The following is a 19,532-nucleotide window of genomic DNA, read 5'->3' on the forward strand; positions in this document are numbered from 1 at the left end:
GCGACTGGCAAGACTACTTTTTTTCATCCAAGACCAGTCTAAACCACGCCTAGATTTGGATCACAGGGCGATTTAGGAAAACAGACCAGGATGTAGAGGCTGTGAATAATCATGATCAGGCTATCATTTAGTTTCAAAGTTCTCCAGGCTGGTATACCGTACGTACGTACGTTATAATAATAATACGTACGTTATGGTGCAGGAGAGCCTCCATGTTGCCCATAAGGCTTCTGCTGGCGACCGTCTCACACTGCAGCCAGATAAGCTGCTGCCAGCTAAACTAATCAGCAAGGTAAATGTTGCCTCCATTCCAAGCCCCCCCACACAACCAGATTTGTGTGTGTGTGTGTGTGTGTGTGTGTGTGTGTGTGTGTGTGTGTGTGTGTGTGTGTGTGTGTGTGTGTGTGTGTGTGTGTGTGTGTGTGTGTGTGTGTGTGTGTGTGTGTGTGTGTGTGTGTGTGTGTGTGTGTGTGTGTGTGTGTGTGTGTGTGTGTGTGTGTGTGTGTGTGAGTGTGTGACTGCGACAGCTAATGAGTTTACACAGCGCATATTGTGACAACAACATTGATGACAATGACATGTACACACACACACACGTTTGGATTACTATACTTGTGAGACATCATCAGCATACTTACATTTTAGACGATTTTATGAATGCCATTTTTACATGAAGCCCAAAAGAACCGATCTGTAAGAGCAAAGCGATGCTAGTTAGTAGATGTTCTATTTTTGGTGTGCGACTAAGTATACACCTGGCATAACTCCAAATGATTCGTCCTGCCCAGTCGGTCACAGTCACCACTTCAGCTGTCCGTTGTTTTTCGTCACCCTCGTTGTTTGTGTGAGGTGTCACCAGTGGTGTGCTGTGGATTGTTTTTTTTACTAGTGGAGCTATGTTTTAATGACGTCACGTGCACGCACAGATGCCATGTGCGCATACCTGCTCAGTGTTGGTTGCAATGCTGTTTTTTTAATAGATTGATTATTTTTCTTTTTAGTTTTATATAAAAGCCATTTACATAGACTCACACATCCGTCTGCCTGAGCAGTGGAGAGAAGTGCTGGACCAACCTGTCTGTCGTCTGTAGGCCTGCTTCTCCCTTGAATACATTCTCAGGTGTCTAGTTCAGAGGCAGAACTCATACAGGATAGGATGCCTGGGTAAACAAGTGAAATTGGCAGTGATGACACAAAGAACTGGAACGCTGTAAAATTGAAGCTAATGAATGGAATCCTGATTGGATGAAATTGGCACGCCACCTGAAAACGAATTGTATGTTTATTAACCCATTCTGGGTGGGAAGTGGGAACCCCTTTTGGTGTTAGCATTATGTTATGCTGTAGCTATTGAAAAATAGCTAATCTACAAGCTCATAGCGCGCCACCGAGTGGCGTGCTACGAGCTTGTAGGTCTGCTATTTAAAAAAAATCGAAGAACGACTGACAGAAACATAGCTTTTTCAGAAAATTGTCAGGATGTAGAAGACATCTTTTTAATCTGATACGGAGAGATGGTGAGACCCCGTTACAAAACAAACACTCAATAGAAATAATCGGAAATGGGAATATAAAGGTTTAACCTTCATAACAATAAAAAGAGTGTAGTGGTAGTTTTTGTATAAAAGTGTGGACTTGGAGTGATGATGGGTAATGATGCCGGCGTCATGATTAGACTTGCGTAGTGCAAGGTTTCTCAAAGTGGGTGCAGTGGCACCCCAGGGGAAGCAGAATAGAGAACAGAATACCTTGATCATTCTTTGTTCTTTTTCAGTCTACATAGCAAGTGTGGACTTGGAGTGATGATGGTTATCCGTCCTTACAGGTAGCCGTAGCATAACATATTGATCGTCCCATAATCATGTCAGAAAACTGTTACATTTCTACAAGCTCAACACGAGCTTGTACGTAGACGTGCTACTTTGTTCGTTTCTGTGACGCTGTAGTATCATCAAGTATAGGGCTTTAATTTACAACAACCCCCCCAACCCCGCCCCCCATAAAAATATGGTTTCTGCCCGACAGCAATGTTATAAAAAATAATCTTGTAGTGCACAGCCTCCCTTGGTCACACATCACTGGGTTTTGGACAGGAAGGTTGAACAGCATGCTAAACAGTCCTTCCATCTTTCGTTTCCCACGGCAGGCCTTGTGGTTTCCCACAGCCGCCGCTCTCACTTACGGTCTTAGAGCATGACAAGCATTTAGTTTATTTTAAAAGTGAAGCCCTTCTTGAAAAGTTCAAGCCCTTCAAGCCCGTCCTTCAAAACGAAAATGAAACGTCGTATCGTATGGGGGATTGTTTCATTGGAAGCTCTTTTCATATAGGGGGCACCCACACTGCCAGAACCCCCTATCGTCGTCCATTGTTTGCAAGCAGCAATACACAAAATAAATAAACTAAACTCTTAACCCCTTTTTATATATGTATATAAAAAAAAACTTTCCCTAAGCTCAAATAATGGTGCAGGTGGTTAGACATAAGGTGCTGGTTGGCCCATTATAACTGGGCAAAGCATTTGTGTTGTCATTTTAGATTTTAGCGTTGGCTATTCAAAAATAGCAGATCTACAAGCTCATGCTATTTTTGAACATTTTTGAAAAATGTCGAACATGTTTGAAATATTTTGAATACTTTTTATTATTTGCTAACACAAATCTTCTCCTTTGGGGGTCCCTGGCATGAAACGCCTTCAGATGTGGGGTCCGCAGCCAACTACATATCGTTTTGGGGGTCCTTGGTCAGAACTACTGATTTAGAAGGCATTTGTAGAATTGGCCTCAGGTCTTAATAGTCTTAAAACAGCCGGGAAAGCATCTGTGATTTTAGATTTTAGCATTGGCTATTCCAAAACAGCAGACATAAGGTGTAAAATACAGCAGCAAGAAAGAAGGCTCTCTCTTCCATTCTCTCTCCACACAACTTCCAATGTGATCACCACCTTCACTTGTCAACGTATCGGAGAGTTACCCTATTTAAACTGTTCCCCCGGTGATGGAGAACCTGTGTATTTATTTATACCTCACTACCCCCCCCCCCCCCCCCCCCCCCCCCTCCTGTTTCCTCCCTTCAGGAGTCCCGGTGCCAGGAATATGAATTATACATGCATGCATGCAGTTCTCTCCAGCTCAGGTTCTCTATCAATAGGACGACCCTCAAATGTCTCTCGAATTGATTCCGCTTTCCCCCCCGGCTTTCTGTATGTCCGTCCTTCCGCCTGTCTGTCTGTATGTCCGTCCTTCCGCCTGTCTGTCTGTATGTCCGTCCTTCCGCCTGTCTGTCTGTATGTCTGTCCGTCCGTCCTTCCGCCTGTCTGTCTGTCTGTATGTCCGTCCGTCCTTCCGCCTGTCTGTCTGTCTGTATGTCCGTCCGTCTGACCTTCCGTCTGCACATAGACCCCGAGGGTCTTGTTGTCTGCTTCACTCACTGTACCTGTCCTGAATGTACCTCGTTTTGCGCGGCCAATTCGGGTCACAAACGACTAAAGGGCAACACACATGTACAGGCTGTGAACAGGCTGCGCAGCATCGCAGCGACGTGTGTGAGGTGTCGCCTATAAGCACCAACAGGATGCACGCCTACGCCAGGAAATGGAACAGCGGCGCATCGGAGCGCCGGGGCGAGGCGTGGACGTGCGCCTGCACGTGTCTGACGAACCCGGTGTGGGATGGGTCCGTTTGCAGCCGGTGTGTGTTGCCCTTAAGGAAGCCACTAATGATGCCGGCGTCGTGATTAGACTTGCGTAGTGCAGGGTTTCTCAAAGTGGGCGCAGTGGCACCCCGGGGTTCCTTGAAGCAAATCCAGGGATGCCTCAGAACAGAATACCTTGATCATTTTTGCTCTTTGTTCTTTGCCAGTCTACATAGTAACCACGTCTCTTCACCAAATATAGCAGATCTACAAGTTCACAACGTGTCACTCGATGGAGTTTGGAAGCGCTTGCATTTAGTAAAGCACTTTAGCACTTGCTTTTACTAAAGGAGCTGCCTCCTGCATTATGTGCAAATTTTAAAAACGGGTACCACCTGTGCCCAGTAGTCCAGCTACCACCATATGTCCAAAACTGTTCGTTTTCTGCATTGAAATTTCAAAAATATGGAGATAGGAGGTTTCTGCCCGACAGCAATGTTAATAAAATGATATCTCTTGCATCATCCTGGGCGTACGCGTTCAGCCCCAGGGCAGGCTGTCTCAATGGGGTAGGAAGAAGAAAAGAGAGCATTCTTCACACCGTCCTCTGCCAAGCCTCTGAAATGCAAACTGTAAAAAAGTCATCATCACACACTACTGCACCTTTACCAAGGTTAATGATTTTATGATTACATTTTGAAATCCCTGTCTGTCTGTCTGTCTGTCTGTCTGTCTGTCTGTCTGTCTGTCGCTAATCAGTTACACATTTCTTTAGCACTCTGCCAGTATAGTCTCGTCAAACTGGGGACGTCCTTGAAATGAAAAAGGTTGAGAATCACTGGCCTACAGTAAATGGTGCATTTATATAAATGGTGAATGGTGCATTTATATAGTGCTTTTAACCAAGGCGCTTTACACAGATGCATTACATTCACTCATTCTCACACACACACACACACACACACACACACACACACACACACACACACACACACACACACACACACACACACGCCTCTGGTAGCTGTCCTCTTTTTACCACACCGGACAAGTTTCAATTTCCTCCTTTTTATTAGAATTACATTGCTCACTTTGTCCCTGCCCTAGGGACATTGTCTCTGTCGGGTCATTATGTCCAAAACGGTTACTTTTCAGGATTCAAATTCAAAAACGGCAAAAGTAGCAGATCTGAATCTGCCAATTTTGATACGTCTAGTGTGACGCTGTAGTGTAGTGTATGATCAATTAATTTACAAAAAATAAAGTAAAACACAAAAGGTTAATATTATGCAAGACAGACGATATTTCTGTAAACGGAGACCACCCGCCTTCTCTCTCTGTGTTGCCATGTGTGCGTGTCCTCGGGCGTGAGCGGCGTGCTCCGATCTGTGACTTCAGTAAGTGCCGTCACACGTCGGTCACACGCTGGGAGAGAGAGAGATGAGGAGGTGTGACCAATTTCCACCTCATCATCATCACCATCAGTATAGTGCAGCTGAGCTCCATGCAGGCATCGTCATCAGTAATGTTTATTTTCTTTTGACCTGCTTACCTGCTTACCTGCTACCCCCCCCCCCCCCCTAGATTGTAGAGTGCTGTTTGTTTATTTTACTGCATTGTGGGAATAGTACATTCACAGATCCAGCGTTGCCTTGTCTTTTCTTAGCGACACCTCTGAAATGTCACAGTTGTCACTTCATGTGTTGACTTTTTGTCACTGGAGATGTTGTTGTTGTTGTTTGCGGACTGAACACAATTTCCTTATGCACACTGTATTTCATTTTCATGTCACTGTCCGGCAGAAAACCTCATATCTCTACAAGCTCACAGTTTGGCAATTCTTTCTATCCAGATATAATTCTGTGACGTGAAAGTGGTTCAAGTCTGTGTGTGGGTTTGATAAACATCGAACCAATGCCAAGTATTAACAAGAGCTTGTTGTCTTTCCTGAAAGGTAACAGTTTTGGAACATATAAGGTTTCCCCCTTGACATATTAGCGACAATTTCTACCTTCTTTATTTAGGGAACAACAGACGATTTGTTTTTGGACGGGTGTAATGACACCACATGGCAGGGGAGGTGCTGAGTCATCATCAGCCTGTGTACAGCCCGGTGCTCAAATGGAATTTGATGTCACTGCTCTTTTTTTTTATCCCCACATTAAATTAGTTTTATTATATGATAACTCACTCTTTGTGTGTGTGTGTGTGTGTGTGTGTGTGTGTGTGTGTGTGTGTGTGTTTATGCCAAATATAGCATCAAATATAGCATCATAGCAACAATGAAGCATTCTTCAAGTCAGTATCACTCTTAACTTTAAGGCGGGTGGACGGACACTGTCTGTGTGTGTGTGAGCGTGTCTGTGGATGCGTGTCTGTGGGTGCGTGTCTGTGTGAGCGTGTCTGTGGGAGCGTGTCTGTGGGTGCGGGTCTGTGTGAGCGTGTCTGTGGATGCGTGTCTGTGGATGCGTGTGTGTGTGTGTGAGCGTGTCTGTGTGTGCGGGTCTGTGTGAGCGTGTCTGTGGATGCGTGTCTGTGGGTGCGTGTCTGTGGGTGTGTGTGTGTGTGTGTGTGTGTGTGTGTGTACACCAGTGGCTGAATTGCTCCCTCATAAATCACAGGGGGGAAAGCGAGCCGTGGGAGGAAGTGGCCCCGTCTCGGACTCATCTGATGTGCTGCCGGACGCCAATCAATAAGATGTTGTTGATGCTGTACATATTTTACATGAGTAGCATTTAATAGCCCACAAACACACGTCGCCTGCTGCCTGCTGACGTGAGCTTTTCCCTCCCCGTGTGAATGGATGGAGATAATGAACCTGACTCTCCAGACTGGAGATAAAACGTTTCGACCGATGGGCTCGCTAATAGAGTTCATTTTTTTTAAGAACCGCCATGAACGGGGGCAGAAGGTTAACTAAGCACTTAATAGTCTCAGTGAAACGGACTGGAGTTACAACTTACAACTGTACTGATTTTCCCCCTCATCTACACCAAGTCTCGTTGCCACACATAGCCGATCTACAAGCTCAAAACATGCCGCATTGCGCTGTGTTTTTAAGCCTCCAACGTCTAGCTTTGTGTGTTCCGCTCGTGAAGCCATGCATGTGTGTGGCCAAGTCTATGGACTTTAAGGCTGTCCCCGAACGTTCAGGGTTTGAACCTTCGCTCGTTAGGGTTGGCACTCGAATCTTAATTAATGGGCTTGAACCATTCGTTTTTTTTTTTTTTACTCAAATATTTATCGGCAAGAATGCGATATGCATAATAAGTGTACTATGTTCATGTTTAGAAGTCCTAAAAACAGGGCTAGGGTACAGCCTTAATGGATTTTATATGATGAATTCTGTTCCATACAAACTTTCAGGCCAAGTCAATGGCAAATGACATCACGTGATGTCTTGATGTGGGTCACTATATATTCATTATAAAATCATCACACGTGTGCTGGCTGCTGGGTGGTTCTAGTGGTTTCTAAAGCATGACTGTGTCAATTTGGTTTTTAAAGCCTGAATTAGCTTATTGAGCTGCATATTCGTCTGGCGTGTGCCTCTTGGAGGAAGGACAGTAACATTGGCTGATTTCACCTGCCTGTGTCTGCCCTGCCTAACCGGGGACTAGAACATCTTCTTTATTTTATTCGGTTTCTTCCCACTTTACACACAATCTTGGTGAACCACACACTTCTCATTGAACCACATCTCCTGCTTTGAATGCTGTTCATTGCGGTCGGCCTCCGCCTCACCCCAGCCAAGTCCCCTGTGGGACAGCTGGCAGCTCGCTAATCGGGAAGCTGGTTTTTCTCACTGTCAGAGCCTTTTCTAATTCTCTAACTTCCTCTGGTGCCACTCAGGCCCCGGCAGAGGCTCTCATCCACCCCAACATGCTCTGAGGTCGGATTCCATTCTCTTCACAGACGGAACTGAACCACAACAAAAACACTGTCCCATGAGGCCTGATGTTACACTCTACACCCTGTGTCCCTGTTCGCTCTGTTCGTAGTAATCTAATTATGTAGCATCTCACACACACACAGTACCATGCCCAGAATACCTTCCAGGTGCATGCAGAACACCTTTCTACTGATGTGTTCAGCCGATGCTATAGTTTAGTTTTGACATTGCTGCGAGGACTCCTCCAGTGTAGAGATGAATGTAGTTGGTCTGCTGCCAAATGGGTTTGTAGGGAAACGTACTCCCGGCTAATAGCGGCTATATAATATGGATATTCCTCTAGGTACACTAGCTCATTGTTTGGCTTATCTGCGGTTGTGGAACAGATAATATGACAACATGCCTCCAGAGACCATATACGCGCACACACACACACACACACACACACACACACACACACACACACACACACACACACACACACACACACACACACACACACACACACACACACATACACCCACGTTTGTGAAAACCTGCATTCCACACACAATTGCATGCATGCTCATACACCTAGGGCTGTCTCGATGTTTAAATTGATATTATATTTTACATGATGATTAATTGTCATGCAAGTACGATTTACGATTTAATTATGTGGCTTTTAGCCTGGGACAAAAACATAAAATTAAAATAATAAAATCACACCTGTGTGAAGTGAGGGTCATACTGTACATCATCTCATTCTGGCCAATTACAATTTGTGTCCTCACTTTTGTCTTCAATGTTTGTGTTTACACACTTTTGTGACCCCAAGAATCCGAATCGAATTGTGGGACACCCAAAGATTCACAGCCCTACAATATTTTACATAAGTCCTATCTGGTCCCTGGCACAAAACATAGTGGTTCCGCAGCCAAATATATCAATTTGACCTGAAAAAGTTTGAGAACCAATGCTGTAATAGACATGAATGCTCATTGGGTCATTTTTGCGTAGTAGCCCTCCAGATGAGCTTTATATGTGGCTGCACAAAACATTAATTTATGCTCTGCCATCTGTTACTCAATGGGTCATTAACTTTTTTCTGGAAAAAAATATGACGTTAGGATTTAATTTGTGTTATTTCCAGTCAATTAAACCACGCAGAAGCGAGATAATAACCGCTTTTGATGTGTGGAATGCAAGATGCAGAGTTTGGCAGCACAGCAGGATAGTTAAAGGAACACTTCACCCATAAAAATAAAAATAAGTAAGATTGCGTAATTTCTTTCTACTCACTCTGCGTCTCATCGATGGGCTGTGGACCGTTCAGAAACCTGCCTACCAGTCACGTCGTCTGTGGAGATCTGTCTCTCTCTCATTGGTGGGCTGTGTACCGTTCAGAAACCTGCCTACCAGTCACGTCGTCTGTGGAGATCTGTGGAAGCCATTCAGTAGTAACGACAAAAAAACAGACACAAGGACAGGGACCAATTATATGAAGATTACATTCATTAGAGATGCTCCGATAATCGGCCGGCGATAGGTGATCGGCCATATCGGCCAATATTCACTCTGATTGGTAATCAGCATTTACCCTATCTGTGATCGGCAATTCACCCTATCTGGAGAAACTGGTCTTTTACACCATTTAAGTGGTATAAATGTCAATCAGATGTATAGTATAATCTAATTTTTGTGACAGGCCCTTCCTCCCCACACACAAGAACGTTTCTTATCTTTTCTTTTTTTAATACCACAGAGTTTTATTGAGGTTTTTTTTAAAGACATGACACAACAAGACATACATGACAACACATACACCAGACTATAAAGCATATTAAACGAGCAACAGACCATACCTATCAATATGAAACATTAACAAGAGCTGCCTACACTGTATATCAAAACATGCAGTTACACAATGGAGTCAAGATGAGCCGTAATGGGGCTCCATACAGTATGTAATGAAATGCTGCCAAACTGTCCTGCCCGTTGAACCGCAGCCTCTCCAGGTGGATCAATGATTCAAATTAGTTGAGCCATTTAGTACAATTGGAGTCTTCCACTCAGTTAACCCATTTTGACCTGAGATCAGATTCTAAAAATGTCTTCTACATCCTGACAGTTCTATGTCAGTGATTCTTCGATTTTTCAAAAATATTATTATTATATTATTATTATATACATTATTTTGGCTATTAGAGTGCCGAGCATCTGTTAGCGTCTGTTGTATATAGCATATGGCAGCGCGAGAGAATGGCGTCGGAGCAACACAGGAACAGTTTTGAGGTGGGTTTTGACATATCATTATTTTGGAACATTTCACAAGATCAGTATCGGTATCGGACCTATATCGGTTTTGGCCAATCATGAGAAAAACAATCAGTGATCGGTAGGTATCGGTCCCAAAAAACCCGATCGGAGCATCCCTATAATCTTCATAGAATTTATACTTCGACCGATGTGCAAGCTCACAATGTTGAACACCAACACCATAATGTAGTCTCTCACACATACGGTAACATGCAGTACACTATACATACGCACATGTACATATAATATGTACATACACTGGCTGCTGCTGTTGGGTCCAGCGATGTGGCGTTTACGTACATTACGCTCCCTCCCTGCACCGTGTCCATTTGTCAAGTCTGCTCACAGTTTAGAGGGTTTTCAGATGAACCACATTTTCACAGAAAAATCCCACGTGGCTTCTAACAGTGTCTTATGCTTTCACGCGTTCTCCTCTTGTCCGTGCTGCTGGTGGTCTGAAGAGGAACGCTGTGAGCTCTGCTTTCAACTAAAAAGTGACATTTCTTCACCCCTACGGTACCACTGAAAGCAGCAGATGTTTCACATCCCGCTGTGTTGTTGTCTCGTACCAAAATGTGTTTTCATTTGCTGCGTTTGTGAAGGATAACCCCCCCACCACCCCCCCCTCAGTGCTGTGTTGTTCTGTACAAAAAGCCCTGTCTGATCATATCGTCACAGTCAATCTGAGAACCCATATGCTGTTTGTTTCCTTTGAATTGGGCCGCCCAATAGAACGTGGATAACAGGATGTTGGCCTGTCTGGTGGTCCGCCCTCAGCCCTCCTCTTCCTGTGGGGCGCGTATTATGTTTTCATTCCATGCACTGATCCCCAATGACCACCTTCTGAATGCCACTGCCGACAGATTCAGTAGCGCAGCTCAGGATCTGTTCGTGAGAGATTAAGCAAAAACATATCTTCATCTGTCTGTCTGTCTGTCATTTGTAAACGAGTGCCCAACCTGATCATACTACAGCGCGGCAGCACCGCATTGGAGATAAGAGTTTTCTGCCCGACAACAGCGCAATAAGTTCTACATTGGTAGTGAACACTGAACACTGGTTCTTTTCCTCCCCATTTCCTCAAGAGTCACGGATTTGGACAGCGACCATTTTCTGTACTACGTTACAGGCTTATGAATAGGACGTATTCATTCATGCCTCCATCAGTTATATATCTAAAGAGAGCTACAGTGTATCTAACATCAACCAATTATCTGCTGCATGCAGTACAGACCATTATGACCTTATTCCTGAGGCTTTTTGTCTGTGTGCCTGTTTACTCCACCAGTCCACCATGGCTGTCTCTACCCGGGCTCATCACCAATGCAGTGATTTTTTGCCACGGACATAACGGCACAAAATGAGCGGTTGATAATATTTCCAGAAACACATGGATTTAGCCCATAAGCGTCTCCAGACCGGTCACAGTGTCTATAATATGCCAATGTGCTACAGCTTATTAAAATTATTATATCATTTCCCTATGTATTTCCCTGATTAAAATGTCCTATCTATATTCTGGAGACTGGCTGTTCCTTGTTGGGATTTCAATAATTGGGTCTTATCAGTACAGTAGCTACAAGTAATGCTGACTGCTTTCATCGTTCATTAAATGGAAGTTATTATTCCGACCAAAGGTCGCAGTTAACTATGGAATCATGCATTTCCTGTCCGTGTGTTGGTCAGGGGCACCATCAGTGTGTTGGTCAGGCACCATCAGTGTGTTGGTCAGGCACCATCAGTGTGTTGGTCAGGCACCATCAGTGTGTTGGTCAGGCACCATCAGTGTGTTGGTCAGGGCACCATCAGTGTGTTGGTCAGGCACCATCAGTGTGTTGGTCAGGGCACCATCAGTGTGTTGGTCAGGCACCATCAGTGTGTTGGTCAGGGCACCATCAGTGTGTTGGTCAGGCACCATCAGTGTGTTGGTCAGGCACCATCAGTGTGTTGGTCAGGGCACCATCAGTGTGTTGGTCAGGCACCATCAGTGTGTTGGTCAGGCACCATCAGTGTGTTGGTCAGGCACCATCAGTGTGTTGGTCAGACACCATCAGTGTGTTGGTCAGACACCGTCCGTGTGTTGGTCAGACACCATCAGTGTGTTGGTTGGGGCACCGTCAGTGTGTTGGTCAGGCACCATCAGTGTGTTGGTCAGGCACCATCAGTGTGTTGGTCGGGCACCATCAGTGTGTTGGTCATCATGTGACATCATCAGGGATGGAGATGTGGAGACCCTGATGTCGCAGTTAAGCCCATATATGGAGATCCCTGATGTCATCAATATTGGCCAGCAACTCCACAACCTGTTCTGACATTCCATATGTTGATCCTTCCCCATCCATCCTTCCTCTTCGATGTCTCCCATTTGACTTATACCTGTCCATTCAAATTTCAAACTCTAGACGGGCCCGCCCCAAAGTTATTAGTGCAACCGCGCCCGGCAGCCTGCGAAAACTAGAGTTCTCAACAGGCCCGGAAATTAAGGCCCGGCCCTACCTGGGCCCTCATCAAACCCTGTACACTCAAGAGAATGTCTCCGCTACCACCCTTAGATCTCCATATACTGTATATGGAGCTCACCTGTTCTGACATTCCATATGTTGATCTGACCTCATCAAACCCTGTACACTCAAAACATGCTCCTTATATGGCCAGTACAGACTTAATTCCATGTTGACCCCACCATTATTGTTGTTGTTGTTGTTTAAGAAGCACTTTAAAAAGCTCTTGTTTGGTAAGCACTTTGTCTAGTATGTGTGCTTGCCTTCTGTGCAGTTTTAATGATTGGCTTTTGTTTTCTGTTTCTTTGTTATTTATGCAATGTAATGCATGACAAAACGGGTGGTCCTTGAAATGAAGGAGACAGAGAGAAACGAAACACTGAGAGACAGAGAGATAAATGCAACATAGAGAGACATAGATAAATGAGACATAGAGACGAGAGACAGAGAGAAATGCAACACTGAGAGACAGAGAGAGAAATGCAACATAGAGAGACATAGATAAATGAGACATAGAGACGAGAGACAGAGATAAATGAAACATTGAGAGACAGAGAGAAATGCAACATAGAGAGACATAGAGAAATGAGACATAGAGAGACGTGAATGAGACATAGATGGAGGGAGAGAGATGAGCCTGAGGAGGATGGGTCAGGGTGGGGCTATGAGTGATGAGTCACCACATTGAGGATAACGTTTAGAATGGTCTGTGAACACACCAGCATTAACACAATCAAACATCTTCAGCAGCCGCTAAGCAGCGCCTCGCAACGTGCACAGTGTGCACACGCCTCATGCACTCACACAGAGATGCACTGTGCGTGGCGCGCACGTGTCCACATGGAGGCACACACTTACACATGCATGCTTGCATTGGAAATTGGAAATAGGAAACGGAGGTACACGAAACACCCAAGACGAGGATGACGTTGAAATTGTGTGTGCGTGCACGCTTGACACACATTTTAGTTTAGTTTAGTTTTTACCGCAAATTACAATATATTTGACAGAGAAACAAATATAACTGTTGACAGTCATTTCCTGGAGGAAACGGCATAATGTGAGAACTATCAATGATCTTTTATCGGTCGCTTTTTTCAATAAATGTAATAAACAAGGCGTGTTTTTCACATATATGCCTCTGAATATACAGTATATCATCTAATCGCTTTTTTATAACTTGCTAAATCGGTTAGTATGTAATCGCTCAAGCATAATTTAATACTTTGTTGACAAAAATAGACAATCTACACGTTCACAATGTGCCACATTGCAGCGCGGTGTGAGCATGTACAGTAAAGATTGGCTGTTTTTGCATTTACGAAAGAGAAGATTAAAATGTCAAATACGGTAGTCCCGTCCCCCCCTTATCTGCACACACACACACACACACACACACACACACACACACACACACATTTGACAGTGATTTGCTGGAGGTGGTATATATTATTATATTATTAATGTGTGAGTCATGGTCATTCAGAGGACTGCTGCTAAAGCACAGGCCTGGTGACGGCTGAACACCGTCTGAACCAGTGGTGGAAAAACTACTCAAACGTTTTACTGAAGTAAAAGTAGCAATACTGCAATATAGAGAAACTCTAGCTGGTACTAACCGGAATTCAAAATTTACTTGAGTAAAAGTACTAAAGTATGGGTATCAAAATGTACCCAAAGGACCACTTCACCACTTTTCAACCTATCTTCATATAATTGGTCCTCACCAATGTTCATGATAAAATACCACAATTTGTTTCTACTCGGTCTGTCCCGTGATTTGCTGAAATCCTGCAGTGTGAGGTTTCTACTCTACGCTGACAATATTCTCTGACTGTCTACTGCAGTGCTCATTAGCACACGGCAACCGTGTGTGTGTGTGTGTGTGTGTGTGTGTGTGTGTGGGGGGGGGGTTCAAGTAAGGTAATGGTAAAGGTGTTGAGGTGACTACATTAAATCAATATCTCTCTCTCTCCAACACACACAGCTGAACTTGAGAACATTGAGAATCAGAGTAGACTGTTCTCAGTTCTCAGGAGGAATGGTGAACAGGTGTATGGGATTGTTTAAGATTCAACAGCCACAACACACAAACAGCTCACTCACTCACTCACACACACACACACACACACCCCACTTTGAGAACCACAGCTTTATCACTTGACCCTGCCAACAACTGTTTTAAACTCCAGGAGGGGGTGTGTGTGTGTGTGTGTGTGTGTGTGTGTGTGTGTGTGTGTGTGTGTGTGTGTGTGTGTGTGTGTGTGTGTGTGTGTGTGTGTGTGTGTGTGTGTGTGTGTGTGTGTGTGTGTGTGTGTGTGTGTGTGTGTGTGTGTGTGTGTGTGTGTGTGTGTGTGTGTGTGTGTGTGTGTGTGTGTGTGTGTGTGTGTGTGTGTGTGTGTGTGTGTGAGAGAGAAATGAACCAGCTGAACACAGTCATTAATCACAGATCTTACTGCACACACACAGATCATGTCTGGATGTTAAAGTGTTGACGAGCGGCGTGGGAGACGCTGTCTAATTGCTCTTTTTGTCTGACATTGTGCTGAGATAATTGGTTGTGACTGGAACAGCAGCTAAACCATAACGGTGACCAACGTTTGTGCATTACTGTGTGGCTGTGCAAGAGGCTAGTAGCCTGTGTGTGCGTGCGTGCGCTAGCTAAACGGCTTGCATAATTCTGTGCAACCTCTTCTATCATTAACCGCCAATTGTAGTGAAGACGCTGTTACGGACTGAACTTCTTTTTTTTGAGTGGTACAACCACTCCAAGGAACAGCAATGTCTGTGTCCGCCTATGTATGTGACGCCTACTGTATGTATGTGACGTTAATGAGCACGAGTATGACTATTAGTACCAGTATGGGCGCTGTTGTGAGATCCACATTGGAGTCATGTCGTTCCTATTCTAGTCTGTATATCGTCTCTGTCGGATGGAGAACTCACATGTCCACATTTCCAGCAATGATTTTGTGTGACACTGTTGTATGATCAAGTAGGGCATTCATTTACAAAATGGTATATGGAGATGAAAAAGAAAACGGATACTCTCAGATGTGTTTCTATTGTGTGCCTATATGCTCATGTGAGGTTTATGTATATTGCTCTGTTTTGAATCTTTGAGGTTAAGTTCATGTTCTCCGTGTGTGTGTGTGTGTGTGTGTGTGTGTGTGTGTGTGTGTGTGCGTGTGCGTGTGCGTTCTCCTCCTTCATTCAGGCTTCAAGTGCCCTGTGTGCTCCAAGTTTGTCTCCTCGGATGAGATGGACCTCCATCTGGTCATGTGTTTAACCAAACCCCGAGTCACCTATAACGGTAAGACTGCTGACGCACGCACGCACGCACACACACGCACACCATCCGCTATCTGGCTTGAATTTCAAAGTGTGTTCCCCATCACAGCAATCTATTGATTGACCATGAGTTTCATTCACTGTTGTCAATCAGTAAGGGGGTTGTGTGTGTGTGTGTGTGTGTGTGTGTGTGTGTGTGTGTGTGTGTGTGTGTGTGTGTGTGTGTGTGTGTGTGTGTGTGTGTGGGTGTGTGCTCGTGTGAGTGCTTGTGTGTGGCCCTCTGGGGATGTGTGTTTGCTTATTGTTTTGCTAATGTGTACACTTGAGCTTTTGGAATGTCATATTTATACAAACAACCTTGCAGTGGAAACTTTTACTTTTACCTCCCTTTTACTAAATTAAACATAGCAATAAAACTGATCGCGGAATTTGAGCACCCGCAAGAGTTTTGAGACCACTTTTGTTGAGAAAAGAGGACATTCTGCCCAGGAATCTTGTTCTTTCATTAACTTTTCTGTATCGGCATCAAAATGTACTTAAGGCTCATACATATAGTCTGGATTTTTCGGTGGTGGGGTGACCACCGCTCCGGTGGTGGGGTGACCACCGCTCCGGTGGTGGGGTGACCACCGCTCCGGTGGTGAGCTGACCACCGGAGCTGAAATAACGTTGAGCGGTGGTGAGTAAAAACAGAGAGAAGGGCGGTGGCGGTGGTTTGCTCGTCACCGCGGCTCGTGACGTCATGTTGTAGTTCGGTGGTCACCTCACCACCGGAAATCCAGACTATGTACTGTACAGTATGAGCCTTTACAGTGCCAAAGTAAAAGGCGGCATACCTTAACCAAAAGGTGGTTACGGTATAGGTTTTTTTGTTGTAAATTAACGCCCCACTTCATCATAATACAGCGTCACTCGGAAGTATCAAAAGTAGCTACAAGCTCGAAACGCTACTTTTGTCAATTAAAATCCTGCAAAGTAACATTTTTGGACATAATTATGAGGTCACCCGACAGAGACGCTATGTAGCACGGCTGATATGATTACGTGATGGATACAGACCCAGCTTTACAAGGTAAACAGAGCTCCAATGTAATTAAACAGTCTTCTTGTCTTGTCTCCCTGGTCGTCTCTGTATCGGCTACGCTTTCAGAGCAAAGCCCTGTTTGTTTGTTTTATATTGACGTGGCCTTCCAAACGAAAGTGAAAATAATCCACGGTTCTATCATAAATCTCCCTCAACTTGGGAGTTAACCCATTAAGACCTGAGGCTGATTCTACAAATATGTCTTCTACAGTTTCTATGTCAGTTTCTATGTCAGTGGTCCTCAAACTTTTTAATGTCAACCAGCCCACAATTATATATATTTGGCCCGGCGACCCCCATCTCAAAATGTTTTGTTCCTGGAACCCCCAGAAGCAAAGATTTGAGTTACAAATGTTTGCTTTAAAAATATATTTTTTAAAACATTTGCTCAAAATTAAAATGTTTCCAACCCTTTTCATCAGCTGAGACCCCCAAAAGATAAATCATCTCTCATTATGCCCAAAACTGTTACTTTTCAGGATTCAAATTCAGAAGCGTCAAAATAGCAGATTGACAAGGAAAAAAAACTAAAACTAAATAAACACAAAACATTGAAAATATGGGATCAAAACAATACATAATGACCTGACAACTCAAGCCCTATTTAATTGTGAAAATAGCCGATTTGCGCGATGCAACACATCATGAGCTTGTAGCTGTGCTATTTTCTTTGCATGGATGCAAAGAATTCTTTTGGGAAACACAGACATGGATTATGACTCAGGAAGGCGTAGAGCGGAAACACTGACATGGATTATGACTGGGAGGAGGGCGCAGAGCGGGCATGCCTGTTGTTGCCAGCACGGCTGTCATGGGATACTGGCCAGGTACAGTAGTACCTACTGTAGTTTTTTTGTTAACCCACAACCTTTTTTCCGACACGACCATTCACACTTCATAATTTGCACCTATACATGCAATGTTGTGCTTGTTTTGAAGTTCTATATTCTAGATTTTGGGGCGACTTTCTCCTAGCGAGAAAAAATATCGAAAGCCTGGCACATGATGCCTCACTTTGGTGTGAAACGGGCTACAGATGCCTCAAGACCTCAACCACCAGATCCAGGGGGGGGGCAATCACATATTAACCATAGACAGTATAAAGGTAGCCCCTTTCGGCTGTGGAGCGTATGTGCTCAAGGGAGGGCAAACAATTCCTGAGATTCTTTGCAAAGCACCGTGGAAGCATGAGTGTGCGTCACAGAGCGCCTGTTCGGGTCCGATAAGTCCCAGAAAAGATGCGCTGTGATTGGCCAGTGGTAACTTGAGTGGCAGCGTGCCGTAGCGTGCCTTTTGAGGCAGCGGTGGCCGAACGGTTTGCGGAGCGGTCTTGATATCGGAAGGTCGCTAGTCGCTAGCTTTCGTTGCAAGCTAACGAAAACAACGGCCGCGAGGTTGTGACAGAGAAACATACACGTTAAAAACAAGGAAACGTTAGAAAATAGGGGGACAGATGTAGTATAACAAAGACGGCACATATTTCACCTGACAAATTTGACTACGTCATAATTTCTTGTAGAATCGTCTTTATCATCATTATTATTAAAATAGTGATATACAACATATCGGCGCTATTTTCAAGAAGAGCGCATCAACTTATGGGGAAGAAAACATACAAAAGTATAACATGGAGATATGAGGTTTGTGCATGACTGCAATGATATCCAGCGCACACACACACACACACACACACACACAAACGCACACCCACATGCACACGCATACACATACACATGCGCAGAGAGACAGTCTTGAGTAGCGTCCAAAGCAGACGGAGATGGTGTTTGTAATCATAACATCCCCCTTTGGATTGATTTGATCAGGCTTTGATCAGCCTGCTGCTGTTGTTGTTGTTGTTGTTGTTCCATCCTCTGCTCCTTTTGCTTTGTGTTTGCTGGTCGTTACAGAATACAGATTATAAAGGACTATAAAGACATGAATATGAAATCAGAGGAGTTTATTGTTGGGCATTGTCTTAGCTATGCAGCACAACACAATGAATGAGGCCTATTCAAAGAGACTCGGAGATAAACGTTCTTCCTAACAAGTGGTGAAAAGTACTTATACATTTACCTTTATACTACTCGTACTCCACTACTACATGAAAACAAAGGGAGTCTACCAGCGTGCCTCATCACAGGAGCAGGAGGGATAGACACTGGAGCGGCCCGGACAGCCGAAGCCTTTTATCCAGGTGCTAGTACAAGAAATGACTGACATGTGATCTTTTGATCTTGGTTTAACTGTCCTGGCTGTTATCCTTTCTACTACTGCACTACATCTCAGAGTACATGGCATTGCCGTGGCATTACAGTATGGCATTGCTTTCCTAATGCAACTCCTCAAACTGTTTGAGGAGAAGCAGAGCTTGGGCCGTCTGTGCTCAACTGGCTCTGCTGGCACACTGCATGGCAGGGAATTGATTTAAGAGCTCAGCCTTATCAGCTGGAATAGCTGGACAATTTCCTCTAGCTTTCTCTCGGGGATAGGAGAGCTACAGTATGCTAAACACTGCATGCCCAAATCAAATCACATTTATTTATAAAGCACATTTAAAAACAATTTGTATTGTACCAAAGTGCTGTACAGAACATCTCATCAATATGATAGGCACAGACAATAGGTGCACACACACACATGCACGCGCACTCTGCACACGATTTTCCACTTGTTGTGGCGTGGTTTTCTTACAGTTTGTGTGCGCAGCTCGTTGTGGCTTGTTGAAATCTAATTCCTCTTTCTTCTGTCACATGACACCGTAGTGGTATGATGCACACACACACACACACACACACACACACACACACACACACACACACACACACACACACACAC

The 19,532-nt window shown here is 44.4% G+C and overlaps 1 protein-coding gene across 4 annotated transcripts in view; it reads left to right on the plus strand.

Annotated features, from left to right (window-relative positions):
- Positions 1–19,532, plus strand: part of znrf2b (zinc and ring finger 2b) — a 90,185-nt gene that overhangs the window by 36,643 nt on the left and 34,010 nt on the right. For all 4 annotated transcript variants that reach the window (XM_080769196.1, XM_080769194.1, XM_080769195.1 and 1 more), the window contains exon 2: positions 15,540–15,635. In XM_080769196.1, the coding sequence (XP_080625322.1) occupies positions 15,540–15,635 (96 nt within the window). The remainder of the gene's footprint in view (positions 1–15,539; positions 15,636–19,532) is intronic.

The sequence above is a fragment of the Protomyctophum bolini genome (genome assembly GCF_963924005.1).
Source record: "Protomyctophum bolini genome assembly, chromosome: 7".
Lineage (NCBI taxonomy): Eukaryota > Metazoa > Chordata > Actinopteri > Myctophiformes > Myctophidae > Protomyctophum > Protomyctophum bolini.